The sequence below is a fragment of the Salmo salar genome, chromosome 01, assembly GCF_965601325.2.
Source record: "Salmo salar chromosome 01, fSalSal1, whole genome shotgun sequence".
NCBI classification, from domain to species: Eukaryota; Metazoa; Chordata; class Actinopteri; order Salmoniformes; family Salmonidae; genus Salmo; species Salmo salar.
This window is the reverse complement of record NC_138291.1, coordinates 124,668,842-124,689,282: the sequence shown is the minus strand read 5'-3', so window position 1 is coordinate 124,689,282 and position 20,441 is coordinate 124,668,842. Positions and strand designations below refer to the sequence as shown.

At 45.2% G+C, this 20,441-nt stretch overlaps 1 protein-coding gene across 5 annotated transcripts in view; it reads right to left on the bottom strand.

Moving 5' to 3' along the window:
- LOC106563898 (exocyst complex component 6) overlaps window positions 1-20,441 on the bottom strand; it is a 272,390-nt gene that overhangs the window by 40,815 nt on the left and 211,134 nt on the right. For all 5 annotated transcript variants that reach the window (XM_045714200.2, XM_045714203.2, XM_082978789.1 and 2 more), the window contains 3 exons: window positions 10,146-10,217; window positions 9,032-9,235; window positions 8,744-8,853 (listed from right to left, as the gene is read on the bottom strand). In XM_045714200.2, coding sequence (XP_045570156.1) covers window positions 8,744-8,853; window positions 9,032-9,235; window positions 10,146-10,217 — 386 coding nt within the window. The remainder of the gene's footprint in view (window positions 1-8,743; window positions 8,854-9,031; window positions 9,236-10,145; window positions 10,218-20,441) is intronic.

Here is a 20,441-nt window from a genome sequence, read left to right as displayed (position 1 = left end):
GCAGAAAAGAGTTGTACATTGTGAGGTGTTGATTGGTTGGCAGGGGTCAAGTGAGTAAAACGCTCTCCAGAGACGGGGGATGCATCTTTCTGTAATTACGATCCATTTTTTTGGGGCTACCCAAGAGGAAACGTCAGGGTTAAAGAGGCAAGAGGGGGAGGGGGTCCTGGGGAGATTAAGGCAAAACTGGCCACCTCCTCCCTTCATTTTATTGATCAAATCAAGTCACTTGCTAATAAGATGGAAGACAGCCGATCGCGGATTTACTACCAGAGAGACTTTCGAAAACTGCAGTACGCTCTGCTTTTCTAAAACATGGCTATCGGACAAGATACCCCCCCACGACTATCCAACTCAATGGTTTTTCCATATACTGAGCGGACAGGACGGTTGAGTCAGGGAAATCCAGAGGGGGAGGGGTTTCCATATACTGAGCGGACAGGAACGGTTGAGTCAGGGAAATCCAGAGGGGGAGGGGTTTCCATATACTGAGCGGACAGGACAGTTCGAGTCAGGGAAATCCAGAGGGGGAAGGGTTTCCATATACTGAGCGGACAGGACAGTTCGAGTCAGGGAAATCCAGAGGGGGAGGGTTTTCCATATACTGAGCGGACAGGACAGTTGAGTCAGGGAAATCCAGAGGGGGCAGGGGTTTGCCTCTTCATCAACAACAAATGGTGTGCTGACTCAAGCGCAGTAGACGTCTCAAACCATTATTCTCCCATCTTGGAATAGGGAGTTTTTTTTAGCTGTTATCGTGACTGTGGTATACTTTCCACCTCAGGACAACAGAAAAAAAGCTGGCACTCAAAGTAACTGTACAAGGCTATAAACAAGCAGGAAAACATACATTCAGAGGCTGCTTTCTTGTGGCCAACGAATTTAATTCTGCATCATTAAGACACGTGATACCCGACTTCCATCAATACATCTCCTTTGCCACTAGGGGGGCAATAAAGTCCTAGACCACTATTATCCTAAACAAGCAAGCAAGCAAGCATACAAGACCCTTGCTCGTCCTCCATTAGGCAAATCAAATTATGACTCCGTATTCCTGCTTCCTGTTTTACAAGCAGAAGCTCAAAACCTGTGACTCGCTCTGTTGATAAATCAGGATCAGAGATTATGCTACAGGACCTGCTTTTCTAGCGCTGACTGAAATATGTTCCAAGACTCCGCCGATAACATCAACGAGTTAACCACCTCCGTCACGGACTTCATTAGGGACTGCATTGGCAACGTTGTCCCCACAGCGAAGGTTCGCTGCTTCCCCATTTCAAAAGCTCTGGATAAACACTAAGCTATAGGACATGGATACCGCACACAGAGGCTAATCGCAGACAACTGAGGCTATAGTTGAGGACAGGATCAAGTACAAGAAGTGACTTCTGCAGAGTCATCAAACACGTAAAAGGACACTTTAGGAATAAAGTGGAAACATATTACACAGGCTTCGATGACCGCTGCATGTGCCAGGGGCTACAGTCCATTACGGTTTACAATGGAGACCCAGCCGTGATCTGCCCAACGTTGCCTCTCTACCAGACAAAGTCAACGCATTTTAATCTTTGACAATAACGCCCCACCGACCCAGATGACCGGGTGATCTCGCTCGCCGAGGCCGACGTGATTAAGGTCTTTAATCGGGTCAACACTCGCAAAGCCCGACGGTATTCCTGGCAGGCATATTCAACCTCTCCTTGACCCAGTCTGTGATGTTTCAACATGACCACCATCATTCCTGTTCCCATGAAGTCAAAGGCGTCATGCCACAATGACTAACCGCCCTGTAGCACTCACATCTGTAATCATGAAAGGGCTTTGAGAGGCTGGTTATGGCACACATCAACTCCATCATCCCAAACCCACTCCAATTAGCGTACCGCCCCAACAGATCCACAGACGACGCAATCTCATTTGCACTCCACACTGCCCTCACCCACCTGGACAAGAGGAATACCTATGTGAGAATGTTGTTCATTGACTACAGCTCAGCGTTCAACACCATTGTACCCTCCAAGCTCGTCACCTAGCTTAGGACCCTGGGACTGAACACCTCCCTCTGCAACTGGATCCTGGACTTCCTGACGGGCCGACCCCAGGTGATGAGGGTAGGTAACAACACATCCTCCATGCTGACCCTCAACTGGGGTGTGTGCTTAGTCCCCTCCTGTACTTCCTGTTCACCCACGCACGACTGTGTGGTCACGCACGACTCCAACACCATCATCAAGTTTGCTGATGATACGATGGTGGTAGGTGTGATCGCCGGTGACGATGAGACAACCTACAGGGAAGTGACCTGGCAGTGTGGTGCCGGACCTGCAACCTCTCGCTCAACATCAGTAAGAGCAAGGAGTTGATCGTGAACTACAGGAAAACAGGGGGCGAGCACGCCCCCATCCACACCTTCAACAACATTTTGGGAAAAAAGGCAAACTCAGCTCCATCATTCATTGAATCAGATGCTCATTCATTACAAAACCCACTGATATTGCCAACTACTTTAAAATTAGCAAGGTTTAAACAAACAACAAAAATTTATTTCACCATTATTTAACCAGGTAGGCAAGTTGAGAACAAGTTCTCATTTACAATTGCGACCTGGCCAAGATAAAGCAAAGCAGTTCGACAACATACAACAACACAGAGTTACACATGGAGTAAAACAAACATACAGTCAATAATATAGTAGAAAAATAAGTCTATATACCAAGTGAGCAAATGAGGTGAGATAAGGGAGGTAGCAAAAATAAATAAATAAATAAATACAGTAGGGGAAGAGGTAGTTGTTTGGGCTAAATTATAGATGAGCTATGTACAGGTGCAGTGATCTGTGAGCTGCTCTGACAGCTGGTGCTAAAGCTATTGAGTGAGATAAGTGTTTCCAGTTTTAGAGATTTTTGTAGTTCGTTCCAGTCATTGGCAGCAGAGAACTGGAAGGAGAGGCGGCCGAAGGAGGAATTGGCTTTGGGGGTGACCAGAGAGATATACCTGCTGGAGCGCGTGCTACAGGTGGGTGCTGCTATGGTGACCAGCGAGCTGAGATAAGGGGGAACTTTACCTAGCAGGGTCTTGTAGATGACCTGGAGCCAGTGGGTTTGGCGACGAGTATGAAGCGAGGGCCAGCCAACGAGAGCGTACAGGTCGCAGTGGTGGGTAGTATATGGGGCTTTGGTGACAAAGCCTCTGGTGACAGATTAGCAAAAGCTAATTAGTAAAGCTACCTTTACTGGCTCAAATAGCTGACCAATCAGCCTGTTACCAACCCGTAGTAAAGTTTTGAACAGATACAATACTATTTTACAGTAAACAAATTGACAACAGACTTTCAGCACACTTACACAAATGACTGATGATTGGCTGAGAGAAATTGATGAGAAGATTGTGGGGGCTGTTTATTGATCATAGTCTGCTGCTGGAAAAACGTATGTGTTATGGCTTTACACCCCCTGCTATAATGTGGATAAAGAGTTACCTGTCTAACAGAACACAGAGGGTGTTCTTTGATGGAAGCCTCTCCAACATAATCCAGTTTAGAATCAGGAATTCCCCAGGGCAGCTGTCTAGGCCCCGAGTCTGTCCAGGTAGAATCAGGAATTCCCCAGGGCAGCTGTCTAGGCCCCTTACTTTTTTCAATCTTTACTAATGGCATGCCACTGACTTTGAGTAAAGCCAGTGTGTTCACGTATGCGGATGACTCAACACTATACACGTCAGCTACCACAGCGACTGAAATGACTGCAACACTTAACAAAGAGCTACAGTTAGTTTCAGAATGGGTGGCAAAGAATAAATTAGTCCTAAATATTTCAAAAACTAAAAGCATTGTATTTGTGACAAATCATTCACTAAACCCTAAACCTCAACTAAATCTTGTAATAAATCATGTGGAAATTGAGCAAGTTGAGGAGACTAAACTGCTTGGAGTAACCCTGGATTGTAAACTGTCATGGTCAAAACATGTTGATATAACAGTAGCTAGTAGTAGAGTCTGTCTGTAATAAAGCACAGCTCTTCCTTTTTAACAACACTATCAACAAGGCAGGTACTACAGGCCCTAGTTTTGTCACACCTGGACTACTGTTCAGTTGTGTGGTCAGGTGCCACAAAGAGGGACTTAGGAAAATTACAATTGGCTCATAACAGGGCAGCACAGCTGTCCCTTAAATATACACAGAGAGCTAATATTAATAATATGCATGTCAATCTCTCCTGGCTGAAAGTGGAGGAGAGATTGACTTCATTCCTACTTGTATTTGTTAGAGGTATTGACATGTTGAATGCACCGAGCTGTCTGTCTAAACTACTAGCACACAGCTCAGACACCCATGCATACCCCACAAGACATGCCACCAGAGGTCTCTTCACAGTCCCCAAGTCCAAAACAGACTATGGGAGGAGCACAGTACTACATAGAGCCATGACTACATGGAACTCTATTCCACATCAGGTAACTGATGCAGCAGTAGAATCAGATTTAAAAAAATACACCTTAAGGAACAGTGGGGACTGTGAAGCAACATAGGCACACGCACACGCACACACACTCTCACACACACACACACACACACACACACACAGATTTTGTGTTGTAGAAATGTGGTAGTGGAGTATGGGCCTGACGGCATACAGTCAGTGTGTTGTAAATTCTGTAATGAATGTATTGTAATGTTTCTAACAATGTATAACTGCCTTAATTTTGCCAGACCCCCAGGAAGAGTAGCTGCTGCAATGGCAGGAAACTAACTAATCCATAATAAATACAACAAATCCATCGACGGGGCTGCAGTGGAGCAGGTTAAGTGCTTCAAGTTTGTCTTGTGTCCAAATCACTAAGGACTTAAAATGGTCCACGCACGCACGCACAAAAAAAATAAAGAAAGTTGCTAGTGAAAGTCAGGATAATCACTTGTACATAACTGGCTCCTCTTACTTCCTGTCGCAAGGCATTCTGGAACTTGCAGTCAAAAGCGTAATCCAATACTAACCAATACAACAACAACAAAAAATATGTATGTAGTTCTCACAATCTCCAACACACGAATTCTAATACAATTACATATGTAAATAACTGTAAAGAAAATATCTTTAGATACAGCTCAATGAATTAACTGTAAACATTAACTCTGTAATCCGTTAAAGTTACAAGAGTTACCTTTGCTCTCTTGGGTACAGGAACAATGGTGGACATCTTGAAGCATGTGGGGACAACAGACTGGGATAGGGAGAGATTGAATATGTCCGTCAACACTCCAGCCAGCTGGTCTGCGCACGCTCGGAGGACGCGGCTAGGGATGCCGTCTGTGCCGGCAGCCTTGGGAGGGTTACACGCTTAAAATGTCTGACTCACGTTGGGCACGGACAAGGAGAGCCCACAGTCCTTGGTAGCGGACAGTGTCGGTGGCACTGTGTTATCCTCAAAGCAGGCGAAGGTGTTTAGCTTGTCCGGAAGCGAGACGGTGTTCGCGACGTGGCTGGTTTTCCCTTTCTAGTCCGTGATTGTCTGTAGACCCTGCCACATACTTCTAGTGTCTGAGCCGTTGAATTGCGACTCCACTTTGTCTCTGTACTGACATTTTGCCTGTTTGATTTACTTACAGACGGAATAACTACACTGTTTGTATTCAACCATATTCCCAGTCACCTTTCCATGGTTAAATGCGATGTTTCACGCTTTTCAGTTTTGCTCGAATGCTGCCATCTATCCATGGTTTCTGGTTTGGGTATGTTTTAATAGTCACAGTGGGTACAACATCTCCAATACACTTCCTGATGAACTCAGTCACTGTATCCGTGTATTCGTTTACATTTACATTTTTAGTCATTTAGCAGACACTCTTATCCAGAGCGACTTACAGTAGTGAATGCATACATTTCATACATTTTTTTTCTTCTCCGTACTGGTCCCCCCTGGTCCCCCGTTCGTCAATGTTATTCTCAGAGGCTACCCGGAATATATTCCAATCCGCGTGATCAAAACAGTCTTGAAGCATGGATTTCGATTGGTCAGACTAGCGTTGAATAGACCTTAGCACCGGGTACTTCCTGTTTGAGTTTCTGCCTATTAGGTAGGGAGGAGCAAAATGGAGTCGTGGTCTGATTTGTCGAAGGAAGGGCGGGGGAGGGCCTTGTAGGCATTTCGAAAAGCTGAGTAGCAGTGGTCCAGTGTTTTACCAGAGCGAGTACTACAGCCAAATTTGATTTGGTAAAATCCCCAGCTACAATAAATGCGGCCTCAGGATATGTGGTTTCCAGTTTGCATAAAGTCCAGTGTAGTTCTTTGAGGGCCGTCGTGCTATCGGCTTGAGGGGGGAATATACACGGCTGTGACTATAACCGAAGAGAATTCTCTTGGGAGGTAATACGGTCAGCATTTGATTGTGAGGTATTCTAGTTCGGGATGAGTGGTTAATTATGAAACATACAACCCTGCCTTTCTTCTTCTTCCTGGAGAGTTCTTTATTATTCCTGTACAGGGGTTTAATAACTGGGATGCACTGAGAATACAGATGGCTGTATGGATGGGGACAGTATACCCCGAGAGAGCCATGTTTCCAGGAAACAGAGTACGTTACAATCCCTGTCGTCTCTCTGGAAGGAGATCGTCTACTTTATTATCCACAGACTGAACATTCTCTAACATAGAAAGATAAAGTTATCCTGAAGACTATCTTGGCAGTGTAGAGAACATTCTGCTGTTGTAAAGCACCTTTTCTTAATTTCTATGCATTTTGTTCCTCTGCTAAAACATTATACCAAAATCATTGGGGATGTGCTCTGAATGCCTGTTGTATTTATGTTCTCCCTGACTGTCTAGCTTTTATTTGATTGAAAACTAACAAATATGGTATTATTAAAAAATATAGTTACAAATATTTTTTTGCACGTTTTCTATACCCAAGAAATGACCAGAGACAGCCCGCCTAAGAATAGTCTATACAGCAAAAACCCTGTAACTAGCTCCAACGACTCATTTCCTACACATTAAAGGAATAGTTTGATATTTTGGCAAAGAAGCAATTCATCTAACTTTCCCCCCCCAGAGTCAGACGAACAAGAATAGCTAGCATGCTAACTGTTGTAAACGACCAGTTATTGCGCAAACGCTAGTTAGCATTGGATCGTGAACCTACCTCCAACTTCCTTCATACTGGACGCAGAGACATACAAATTGTAACCACTGTGGTATTGTATTGCAGCAAGAGATATTCAAGGACATTTTATTTAAAAAATAGCTGATCTCCTGCAGGGGGCAGCAGACTCCCAGTTATTAACCCCTGTACTAGGGACCCTAGTGAGGGAACAGCCAGGCTCTGACTCCCAGTTATTAACCTGTTAGGGCTAGGGGGCAGTATTGACACGGCTGGATAAAAAACGTACCCGATTTAATCTGGTTACTACTCCTGCCCAGTAACTAGAATATGCATATAATTATTGGCTTTGGATAGAAAACACCCCAAAGTTTCTAAAACTGTTTGAATGGTGTCTGTGAGTATAACAGAACTCCTATGGCAGGCCAAAACCTGAGAAGATTTCAAGCAGGAAGTGGCCTGTCTGAGAAGTAGTGTTTCATCTTGGCTCTTTTTATTGAAGACTCAGGATCTGTGCAATAACGTGACACTTCCTACGTCTTCCATAGGGTCTCAGAGCCCGGGAAAAAGTTGAACGATATCGAGGCAGGCTCTGGCTGAAACATTTTATCGCTTTTGGCAAGTGGCCACTCAGAGTACTATGGGCTTAGGCGCGTGCCCGCTTCGACCGAATGCATTGTTTTCCTTTGTCTGTCTAAATCTGACTTTGATGAGTGCTAAACCTGCTGGGTGTCTAAATAGCTAGCCCTGTGATGCCGGGCTATCTACTGAGAATATTGCAAAATGTGCTTTCACCGAAAAGCTATTTTAAAATCGGACATATCGAGTGCATAGAGGAGTTCTGTATCTATAATTCTTAAAATAATTGTTATGCTTTATCGTGAGTAATTTAGTAAATTCACCGGCAGTGTTCGGTGGGAATGCTAGTCACATGCTAGTCACATGCTAATGTAAAAAGCTGTTTTTTTATATAAATATGAACTTGATTGAACAAAACATGCATGTATTGTATAACATAATGTCCTAGGGTTGTCACTTGATGAAGATCATCAAAGGTTAGTGCTACATTTAGCTGTGGTTTGGGTTTATGTGACATATGCTAGCTTGAAAAATGGGTGTCTGATTATTTCTGGCTCGGTACTCTGCTGACATAATCTAATGTTTTGCTTTCGTTGTAAAGCCTTTTTGAAATCGGACAGTGTGGTTAGATTAATGAGAGTCTTATCTTTAAAATGGTGTAAAATAGTCATATTTTTGAAAAATTGAAGTAATAGCATATCTAAGGATTTGAATAACGCGCCACAGGATTCAACTGGCTGTTGAGTAGGTGGGACGCAAGCGTCCCACCTAGCCCATAGAGGTTAAACCCCTGTACTAGGGACCCTAGTGAGGGAACAGCCAGGCTCTGACTCCCAGTTATTAACCCCTGTACTAGGGACCCTATAGCACACAACAAGACGTTAAGACTGACCCCACAGTATTAAACACAACCGTTTTATAGTGTGTCCCAAACGGTACCCGCTTTCCCTAACATAGCGCACTACTTTTTTTCACCAAAGTCCAAATGGACCCTGGTGGAAAGTAGTGCACTACATCGGATAATAATAGGTTGTGATTTGAGAAGCGGCCTAACGAGCCGACGGACTCACCTGCGATGCAGCGACTCGGAGAACTTCAGGCTGGCGTAGATAAACTCCTTGACCTGAACGTAGATCTGAGGCACCGACTGAGACATAGGCAGCTTCTTCGGAAAGTCTTGCTGTTGACAAACAAATAACAAATAAAACCCAGGGTTTATTTAACTAAAGGGACTTTTATAAAAGGAACAAAAAGCGTTGACTTTAAGACACAGTTTCATCACATCCTGATGTTGTGAAGTTAGTCCGTTTTTTTTTATTTTTTAAAATTTTTTAAAGGGTGTTGAATGAAGGACAAACCTTTTCGATTTCTGCGTCGTGGAAAGGGAATCTACTAATTACAGACTTGTAGTCTTCTTCAGTCTCTACGGGGATAGGGCTGTAGTTATCCAGTTCAAAGATCTCCCTGAACACCAGAACCCATTTCTTCAGCAGCGTTTCATTGTACTGGTCTCTGATCTCATACAGTAGGTCAAACAGTCTGTTCACTGGGTAGCCATAACCCTGGAGAGAGAGAGAGGGAGGGAGGGAGGGAGGGAGGGAGAGAAAGAGAGAGAGAGAGAGAGAGAGAGAGAGAGAGGGAGGGAGGGAGGGAGGGAGAGGGGTGAGAGGGAGGGAGGGAGAGGGGAGAGAGAGAGAGAGAGAGGGAGGGAGGGAGGGAGGGAGGGAGGGAGGGAGGGAGGGAGGGAGAGGGGTGAGAGAGAGCGAGAGGGAGGGAGGGAGGTGGGAGAGACAGAGAGAGAGAGACAGAGAGAGGGAGAGAGAGAGAGAGAGAGAGAGAGAGAGAGAGAGAGAGAGGGAGGGAGGGAGGGAGACGGAGGGAGGGAGGGAGGGGGGTGGGTGGGAGAGAGAGACGGAGGGAGGGAGGGAGAGAGAGAGAGAGAGGGGGAGGGAGGGAGGGAGGGGGAGAGACAGAGAGACAGAGAGAGATGGAGAGACAGAGAGAGGGGGAGAGACAGAGAGACAGAGAAAGAGAGAGACAGAGAGAGATGGAGAGACAGAGAGAGAGAGAGAGAGAGAGAGAGGTGAGAGAGAGAGAGGGGTGAGAGAGAGAGGGGTGAGAGAGAGAGGGGTGAGAGAGAGAGAGAGAGAGAGAGAGAGGGGTGAGAGAGAGAGAGAGAGACAGAGAGAGCGAGAGCGAGAGCGAGAGAGAGAGAGAGAGAGAGAGAGAGAGAGAGGGGTGAGAGGTTTCAAACCAGAGGCATCACAATCTGGTCCACTGGTTAATGACCAAACTGCTTGGCTATTTTATTAGGATCCTCCATTAGCTGATGTGAAAGCACTAGCTACTCTTCCTGGGGTCCACACAGAACATCAACAGACAACAACACCTGCTTCACTCATACCTTATAAGAGCTCTAGATTTAACTCATACCGTCATATCACTCAGTCTGAAGAGCTGGACAAGACTCACCTGTAATGTGTCTGCAAATATCACAATGAGGTTCTTCAGCTCCAGGACCAGGTCAGGATCACTGCAGTACGACTGGAAAGGAAGAGAGAGAGAGACAGTACCAGGTCAGGATCCCTGCAGTACGACTAGAAAGGAAGAGAGAGACAGTACCAGGTCAGGATCCCTGCAGTACGACTAGAAAGGAAGAGAGAGAGACAGTACCAGGTCAGGATCCCTGCAGTACGACTGGAAAGGAAGAGAGAGACAGTAACAGGTCAGGATCACTGCAGTACGACTGGAAAGGAAGAGAGAGACAGTAACAGGTCAGGATCACTGCAGCACGACTGGAAAGGAAGAGAGAGAGACAGTACCAGGTCAGGATCACTGCAGTACGACTGGAAAGGAAGAGAGGGAGACAGTACCAGGTCAGGATCACTGCAGTACGACTAGAAAGGAAGAGAGAGAGAGAGACAGTACCAGGTCAGGATCACTGCAGTATGACTGGAAAGGAAGAGAGAGAGACAGTACCAGGTCAGGATCACTGCAGTACGACTAGAAAGGAAGAGAGAGAGACAGTACCAGGTCAGGATCACTGCAGTACGACTGGAAAGGAAGAGAGCGAGACAGTACCAGGTCAGGATCACTGCAGTACGACTAGAAAGGAAGAGAGAGAGACAGTACCAGGTCAGGATCACTGCAGTACGACTGGAAAGGAAGAGAGAGAGACAGTACCAGGTCAGGATCACTGCAGTACGACTGTAAAGGAAGAGAGAGAGACAGCACCAGGTCAGGATCACTGCAGTACGACTGGAAAGGAAGAGAGAGAGAGACAGCACCAGGTCAGGATCATTGCAGTACGACTAGAAAGGAAGAGAGACAGTACCAGGTCAGGATCACTGCAGTACGACTAGAAAGGAAGAGCGAGAGGGGGTAAAAGTCCTTCACATCAAAAGGGAAAAGGAAAGTCTTACTCCTGGCCTTCTGGGTGAGGTAATAAGGGTTTATCTAGAAGCCTTGGTGTTAGGAACGGTAAGGGTTTATCTAGAAGCCTTGGTGATAGGAACAGAAAGGGTTTATCTAGAAGCCTTGGTGATAGGAACGGTAAGGGTTTATCTAGAAGCCTTGGTGTTGGGAATGATAAGTGCTATCTAGAAGGCTTGGTGTTGGGAATGATAAGTGGTATCTAGAAGCCTTGGTGTTGGGAATGATAAGTGGTATCTAGAAGCCTTGGTGTTGGGAATGATAAGTGGCATCAAGAAGCCTTGGTGTTGGGAATGATGAGTGGTATCAAGGCCCTTGGTGTTGGGAATGATAAGTGGTATCTAGGCCCTTGGTGTTGGGTATGATAAGTGGTATCTAGGCCCTTGGTGTTGGGAATGATATGTGGAAACTAGAAGCCTTGGTGTTGGGAATGATAAGTGGTATCTAGGCCCTTGGTGTTGAGAATGATAAGGGTATCTAGAAGCCTTGGTGTTGGGAATGATAAGCGGTATATAGAAGCCTTGGTGTTGGGAATGATAAGTGGTATCTAGGCCCTTGGTGTTGGGAATGATAAGTGGTATCTAGAAGCCTTGGTGTTGGGAATGATAAGTGGTATCTAGAAGCCTTGGTGTTGGGAATGATAAGTGGTATCTAGAAGCCTTGGTGTTGGGAATGATATGTGGTATCTAGAAGCCTTAGTGTTGGGAATAAGTGGTGTCAAGAAGCCTTGGTGTTGGGAATGATAAGTGGTATCTAGGCCCTTGGTGTTGGGAATGATAAGTGGTATCTAGGCCCTTGGTGTTGGGAATGATAAGTGGTATCTAGGCCATTGGTGTTGGGAATGATAAGTGGTATCTAGGCCCTTGGTGTTGGGAATGATAAGTGGTATCTAGGCACTTGGTGTTGGGAATGATAAGTGGTATCTAGGCCCTTGGTGTTGGGAATGATACGTGGTATTTAGAAGCCTTGGTGTTGGGAATGATAAGTGGTATCTAGAAGCCTTGGTGTTGGGAATGATAAGTGGTATCTAGGCCCTTGGTGTTGGGAATGATAAGTGGTATCTAGAAGCCTTGGTGTTGGGAATGATAAGTGGCATCTAGAAGCCTTGGTGTTGGGAATGAGAAGTGGTATCTAGGCCCTTGGTGTCGGGAATGATAAGTGGTATCTAGGCCCTTGGTGTCGGGAATGATAAGTGGTATCTAGAAGCCTTGGTGTTGGGAATGATATGTGGTATCTAGAAGCCTTGGTGTTGGGAATGATAAGTGGTATCTAGAAGCCTTGGTGTTGGGAATGATAAGTGGTATCTAGGCCCTTGGTGTTGGGAATGATAAGTGGTATCTAGAAGCCTTGGTGTTGGGAATGATAAGTGGTATCTGGGCCCTTGGTGTTGGGAATGATAAGTGGTATCTAGGCCCTTGGTGTTGGGAATGATAAGTGGTATCTAGGCCCTTGGTGTTGGGAATGATAAGTGGTATCTAGGCCCTTGGTGTTGGGAATGATAAGTGGTATCTAGGCCCTTGGTGTTGGGAATGATAAGTGGTATCTAGGCCCTTGGTGTTGAGAATGATAAGTGGTATCTCGAAGCCTTGGTGTTGAGAATGATAAGTGGTATCTAGGCCCTTGGTGTTGGGAATGATAAGTGGTATCTAGGCCCTTGGTGTTGGGAATGATAAGTGGTATCTAGGCCCTTGGTGTTGGGAATGATAAGTGGTATCTAGGCCCTTGGTGTTGGGAATGATAAGTGGTATCTAGAAGCCTTGGTGTTGGGAATGATAAGTGGTATCTAGAAGCCTTGGTGTTGGGAATGATAAGTGGTATCTAGACCCTTGGTGTTGGGAATGATAAGTGGTATCTAGAAGCCTTGGTGTTGGGAATGATAAGTGGTATCTAGAAGCCTTGGTGTTGGGAATGATAAGTGGTATCTAGAAGCCTTGGTGTTGGGAATGATAAGTGGCATCAAGAAGCCTTGGTGTTGGGAATGATGAGTGGTATCAAGGCCCTTGGTGTTGGGAATGATAAGTGGTATCTAGGCCCTTGGTGTTGGGTATGATAAGTGGTATCTAGGCCCTTGGTGTTGGGAATGATATGTGGAAACTAGAAGCCTTGGTGTTGGGAATGATAAGTGGTATCTAGGCCCTTGGTGTTGAGAATGATAAGGGTATCTAGAAGCCTTGGTGTTGGGAATGATAAGCGGTATCTAGAAGCCTTGGTGTTGGGAATGATAAGTGGTATCTAGGCCCTTGGTGTTGGGAATGATAAGTGGTATCTAGAAGCCTTTGTGTTGGGAATGATAAGTGCTATCTAGAAGCCTTGGTGTTGGGAATGATAAGTGGTATCTAGAAGCCTTGGTGTTGGGAATGATAAGTGGTATCTAGAAGCCTTGGTGTTGGGAATGATATGTGGTATCTAGAAGCCTTAGTGTTGGGAATAAGTGGTGTCAAGAAGCCTTGGTGTTGGGAATGATAAGTGGTATCTAGGCCCTTGGTGTTGGGAATGATAAGTGGTATCTAGGCCCTTGGTGTTGGGAATGATAAGTGGTATCTAGGCCATTGGTGTTGGGAATGATAAGTGGTATCTAGGCCCTTGGTGTTGGGAATGATAAGTGGTATCTAGGCCCTTGGTGTTGGGAATGATAAGTGGTATCTAGAAGCCTTGGTGTTGGGAATGATACGTGGTATCTAGAAGCCTTGGTGTTGGGAATGATAAGTGGTATCTAGAAGCCTTGGTGTTGGGAATGATAAGTGGTATCTAGGCCCTTGGTGTTGGGAATGATAAGTGGTATCTAGGCCCTTGGTGTTGAGAATGATAAGTGGTATCTCGAAGCCTTGGTGTTGAGAATGATAAGTGGTATCTAGAAGCCTTGGTGTTGAGAATGATAAGTGGTATCTAGAGGCCTTGGTGTTGGGAATGATAAGTGGTATCTAGGCCCTTGGTGTTGGGAATGATAAGTGGTATCTAGGCCCTTGGTGTTGGGAATGATAAGTGGTATCTAGGCCCTTGGTGTTGGGAATGATAAGTGGTATCTAGGCCCTTGGTGTTGGGAATGATAAGTGGTATCTAGAAGCCTTGGTGTTGGGAATGATAAGTGGTATCTAGAAGCCTTGGTGTTGGGAATGATAAGTGGTATCTAGAAGCCTTGGTGTTGGGAATGATAAGTGGTATCTAGGCCCTTGGTGTTGGGAATGATAAGTGGTATCTAGAAGCCTTGGTGTCGGGAATGATAAGTGGTATCTAGAAGCCTTGGTGTCGGGAATGATAAGTGGTATCTAGAAGCCTTGGTGTCGGGAATGATAAGTGGTATCTAGAAGCCTTGGTGTCGGGAATGATAAGTGGTATCTAGACCCTTGGTGTTGGGAATGATAAGTGGTATCTAGGCCCTTGGTGTTGGGAATGATACGTGGTATCTAGAAGCCTTGGTGTTGGGAATGATAAGTGGTATCTAGAAGCCTTGGTGTTGGGAATGATAAGTGGTATCTAGAAGCCTTGGTGTTGGGAATGATAAGTGGTATCTAGAAGCCTTGGTGTTGGGAATGAGAAGTGGTATCTAGGCCCTTGGTGTCGGGAATGATAAGTGGTATCTAGAAGCCTTGGTGTTGGGAATGATAAGTGGTATCTAGAAGCCTTGGTGTTGGGAATGATAAGTGGTATCAAGAAGCCTTGGTGTTGGGAATGATAAGTGGTATCTAGGCCCTTGGTGTTGGGAATAATAAGTGGTATCTAGGCCCTTGGTGTTGGGAATGATAAGTGGTATCTAGGCCCTTGGTGTTGGGAATGATAAGTGGTATCTAGGCCCTTGGTGTTGGGAATGATAAGTGGTATCTAGGCCCTTGGTGTTGGGAATGATAAGTGGTATCTAGGCCCTTGGTGTTGGGAATGATATGTGGAAACTAGAAGCCTTGGTGTTGGGAATGATAAGTGGTATCTAGGCCCTTGGTGTTGGGAATGATAAGGGTATCTAGAAGCCTTGGTGTTGGGAATGATAAGTTGTATCTAGAAGCCTTGGTGTTGGGAATGATAAGTGGTATCTAGAAGCCTTGGTGTTGGGAATGATAAGTGGTATCTAGAAGCCTTGGTGTTGGGAATGATAAGTGGTATCTAGGCCCTTGGTGTTGGGAATGATAAGTGGTATCTAGAAGCCTTGGTGTCGGGAATGATAAGTGGTATCTAGAAGCCTTGGTGTCGGGAATGATAAGTGGTATCTAGAAGCCTTGGTGTCGGGAATGATAAGTGGTATCTAGACCCTTGGTGTTGGGAATGATAAGTGGTATCTAGGCCCTTGGTGTTGGGAATGATACGTGGTATCTAGAAGCCTTGGTGTTGGGAATGATAAGTGGTATCTAGAAGCCTTGGTGTTGGGAATGATAAGTGGTATCTAGAAGCCTTGGTGTTGGGAATGATAAGTGGTATCTAGAAGCCTTGGTGTTGGGAATGAGAAGTGGTATCTAGGCCCTTGGTGTCGGGAATGATAAGTGGTATCTAGAAGCCTTGGTGTTGGGAATGATAAGTGGTATCTAGAAGCCTTGGTGTTGGGAATGATAAGTGGTATCAAGAAGCCTTGGTGTTGGGAATGATAAGTGGTATCTAGGCCCTTGGTGTTGGGAATAATAAGTGGTATCTAGGCCCTTGGTGTTGGGAATAATAAGTGGTATCTAGGCCCTTGGTGTTGGGAATGATAAGTGGTATCTAGGCCCTTGGTGTTGGGAATGATAAGTGGTATCTAGGCCCTTGGTGTTGGGAATGATAAGTGGTATCTAGGCCCTTGGTGTTGGGAATGATAAGGGTATCTAGGCCCTTGGTGTCGGGAATGATAAGTGGTATCTAGAAGCCTTGGTGTCGGGAATGATAAGTGGTATCTAGAAGCCTTGGTGTCGGGAATGATAAGTGGTATCTAGAAGCCTTGGTGTTAGGAATGATAAGTGGTATCTAGGCCCTTGGTGTTGGGAATGATAAGTGGTATCTAGGCCCTTGGTGTTGGGAATGATAAGTGGTATCTAGGCCCTTGGTGTTGAGAATGATAAGTGGTATCTCGAAGCCTTGGTGTTGAGAATGATAAGTGGTATCTAGAAGCCTTGGTGTTGAGAATGATAAGTGGTATCTAGAGGCCTTGGTGTTGGGAATGATAAGTGGTATCTAGGCCCTTGGTGTTGGGAATGATAAGTGGTATCTAGGCCCTTGGTGTTGGGAATGATAAGTGGTATCTAGGCCCTTGGTGTTGGGAATGATAAGTGGTATCTAGGCCCTTGGTGTTGGGAATGATAAGTGGTATCTAGAAGCCTTGGTGTTGGGAATGATAAGTGGTATCTAGAAGCCTTGGTGTTGGGAATGATAAGTGGTATCTAGAAGCCTTGGTGTTGGGAATGATAAGTGGTATCTAGGCCCTTGGTGTTGGGAATGATAAGTGGTATCTAGGCCCTTGGTGTTGGGAATGATAAGTGGTATCTAGGCCCTTGGTGTTGAGAATGATAAGTGGTATCTCGAAGCCTTGGTGTTGAGAATGATAAGTGGTATCTAGAAGCCTTGGTGTTGAGAATGATAAGTGGTATCTAGAGGCCTTGGTGTTGGGAATGATAAGTGGTATCTAGGCCCTTGGTGTTGGGAATGATAAGTGGTATCTAGGCCCTTGGTGTTGGGAATGATAAGTGGTATCTAGGCCCTTGGTGTTGGGAATGATAAGTGGTATCTAGGCCCTTGGTGTTGGGAATGATAAGTGGTATCTAGAAGCCTTGGTGTTGGGAATGATAAGTGGTATCTAGAAGCCTTGGTGTTGGGAATGATAAGTGGTATCTAGAAGCCTTGGTGTTGGGAATGATAAGTGGTATCTAGGCCCTTGGTGTTGGGAATGATAAGTGGTATCTAGAAGCCTTGGTGTCGGGAATGATAAGTGGTATCTAGAAGCCTTGGTGTCGGGAATGATAAGTGGTATCTAGACCCTTGGTGTTGGGAATGATAAGTGGTATCTAGGCCCTTGGTGTTGGGAATGATACGTGGTATCTAGAAGCCTTGGTGTTGGGAATGATAAGTGGTATCTAGAAGCCTTGGTGTTGGGAATGATAAGTGGTATCTAGAAGCCTTGGTGTTGGGAATGATAATTGGTATCTAGGCCCTTGGTGTTGGGAATGATAAGTGGCATCTAGGCCCTTGGTGTTGGGAATGATAAGTGGCATCTAGGCCCTTGGTGTTGGGAATGATAAGTGGTATCTAGGCCCTTGGTGTTGGGAATGATAAGTGGTATCTAGGCCCTTGGTGTTGGGAATGATAAGTGGTATCTAGAAGCCTTGGTGTTGAGAATGATAAGTGGTATCAAGAAGCCTTGGTGTTGAGAATGATAAGTGTATCTAGAAGCCTTGGTGTTGGGAATGATAAGTGGTATCTGGGCCCTTGGTGTTGGGAATGGTAAGTGGTATCTAGGCCCTTGGTGTTGGGAATGATAAGTGGTATCTAGGCCCTTGGTGTTGGGAATGATAAGTGGTATCTAGGCCCTTGGTGTTGGGAATGATAAGTGGTATCTAGAAGCCTTGGTGTTGGGAATGATAAGTGGTATCTAGAAGCCTTGGTGTTGGGAATGACAAGTGGTATCTAGAAGCCTTGGTGTTGGGAATGATAAGTGGTATCTAGAAGCCTTGGTGTTGGGAATGATAAATGGTATCTAGGCCCTTGGTGTTGGGAATGATACGTGGTATCTAGAAGCCTTGGTGTTGGGAATGATAAGTGGTATCTATAAGAATTGGTGTTGGGAATGATAAGTGGTATCTAGAAGCCTTGGTGTTGGGAATGATAAGTGGTATCTAGAAGCCTTGGTGTTGGGAATGATACGTGGTATCTAGAAGCCTTGGTGTTGGGAATGATAAGTGGTATCTAGGCCCTTGGTGTTGGGAATGATACGTGGTATCTAGAAGCCTTGGTGTTGGGAATGATAAGTGGTATCTAGAAGCCTTGGTGTTGGGAATGATAAGTGGTATCTAGGCCCTTGGTGTTGGGAATGATAAGTGGTATCTAGAAGCCTTGGTGTTGGGAATGATAAGTGGTATCTAGAAGCCTTGGTGTTGGGAATGATAAGTGGTATCTAGGCCATTGGTGTTGGGAATGATAAGTGGTATCTAGGCCCTTGGTGTTGGGAATGATAAGGGTATCTAGGCCCTTGGTGTTGGGAATGATACGTGGTATCTAGAAGCCTTGGTGTTGGGAATGATACGTAGTATCTAGAAGCCTTGGTGTTGGGAATGATAAGTGGTATCTAGGCCCTTGGTGTTGGGAATGACAAGTGGTATCTAGAAGCCTTGGTGTCGGGAATGATAAGTGGTATCTAGAAGCCTTGGTGTCGGGAATGATAAGTGGTATCTAGAAGCCTTGGTGTCGGGAATGATAAGTGGTATCTAGAAGCCTTGGTGTCGGGAATGATAAGTGGTATCTAGAAGCCTTGGTGTCGGGAATGATAAGTGGTATCTAGAAGCCTTGGTGTTGGGAATGATAAGTGGTATCTAGAAGCCTTGGTGTTGGGAATGATAAGTGGTATCTAGGCCCTTGTTATTAGGAATGATAAGTGGTATCTAGAAGCCTTGGTGTTGGGAATGATAAGTGGTATCTACAAGCCTTGGTGTTGAGAATGATAAGTGGTATCTACAAGCCTTGGTGTTGAGAATGATAAGTGGTATCTAGAAGCCTTGGTGTTGGGAATGATAATTGGTATCTAGGCCCTTGGTGTTGGGAATGATAAGTGGTATCTAGGCCCTTGGTGTTGGGAATGATAAGTGGTATCTAGGCCCTTGGTGTTGGGAATGATAAGTGGTATCTAGGCCCTTGGTGTTGGGAATGATAAGTGGTATCTAGGCCCTTGGTGTTGAGAATGATAAGGGTATCTAGAAGCCTTGGTGTTGGGAATGATAAGCGGTATCTAGAAGCCTTGGTGTTGGGAATGATAAGTGGTATCTAGGCCCTTGGTGTTGGGAATGATAAGTGGTATCTAGGCCCTTGGTGTTGAGAATGATAAGGGTATCTAGAAGCCTTGGTGTTGGGAATGATAAGCGGTATCTAGAAGCCTTGGTGTTGGGAATGATAAGTGGTATCTAGGCCCTTGGTGTTGGGAATGATAAGTGGTATCTAGAAGCCTTTGTGTTGGGAATGATAAGTGCTATCTAGAAGCCTTGGTGTTGGGAATGATAAGTGGTATCTAGAAGCCTTGGTGTTGGGAATGATAAGTGGTATCTAGAAGCCTTGGTGTTGGGAATGATATGTGGTATCTAGAAGCCTTAGTGTTGGGAATGATAAGTGGTGTCAAGAAGCCTTGGTGTTGGGAATGATAAGTGGTATCTAGGCCCTTGGTGTTGGGAATGATAAGTGGTATCTAGGCCCTTGGTGTTGGGAATGATAAGTGGTATCTAGGCCATTGGTGTTGGGAATGATAAGTGGTATCTAGGCCCTTGGTGTTGGGAATGATAAGTGGTATCTAGGCCCTTGGTGTTGGGAATGATAAGTGGTATCTAGGCCCTTGGTGTTGGGAATGATAAGTGGTATCTATAAGAATTGGTGTTGGGAATGATAAGTGGTATCTAGGCCCTTGGTGTTGGGAATGATAAGTGCTATCTAGAAGCCTTGGTGTTGGGAATGATAAGTGGTATCTAGAAGCCTTGGTGTTGGGAATGATAAGTGGTATCTAGAAGCCTTGGTGTTGGGAATGATAAGTGGTATCTAGGCCCTTGGTGTTGGGAATGATAAGTGGTATCTAGGCCCTTGGTGTTGAGAATGATAAGTGGTATCTCGAAGCCTTGGTGTTGAGAATGATAAGTGGTATCTAGAAGCCTTGGTGTTGAGAATGATAAGTGGTATCTAGAAGCCTTGGTGTTGGGAATGATAAGTGGTATCTAGAAGCCTTGGTGTTGGGAATGATAAGTGGTATCTAGGCCCTTGGTGTTGGGAATGATAAGTGGTATCTAGAAGCCTTGGTGTCGGGAATGATAAGTGGTATCTAGAAGCCTTGGTGTCGGGAATGATAAGTGGTATCTAGAAGCCTTGGTGTTGGGAATGATAAGTGGTATCTAGAAGCCTTGGTGTTGGGAATGATAAGTGGTATCTAGGCCCTTGTTATTAGGAATGATAAGTGGTATCTAGAAGCCTTGGTGTTGGGAATGATAAGTGGTATCTACAAGCCTTGGTGTTGAGAATGATAAGTGGTATCTACAAGCCTTGGTGTTGAGAATGATAAGTGGTATCTAGAAGCCTTGGTGTTGGGAATGATAATTGGTATCTAGGCCCTTGGTGTTGGGAATGATAAGTGGTATCTAGGCCCTTGGTGTTGGGAATGATAAGTGGTATCTAGGCCCTTGGTGTTGGGAATGATAA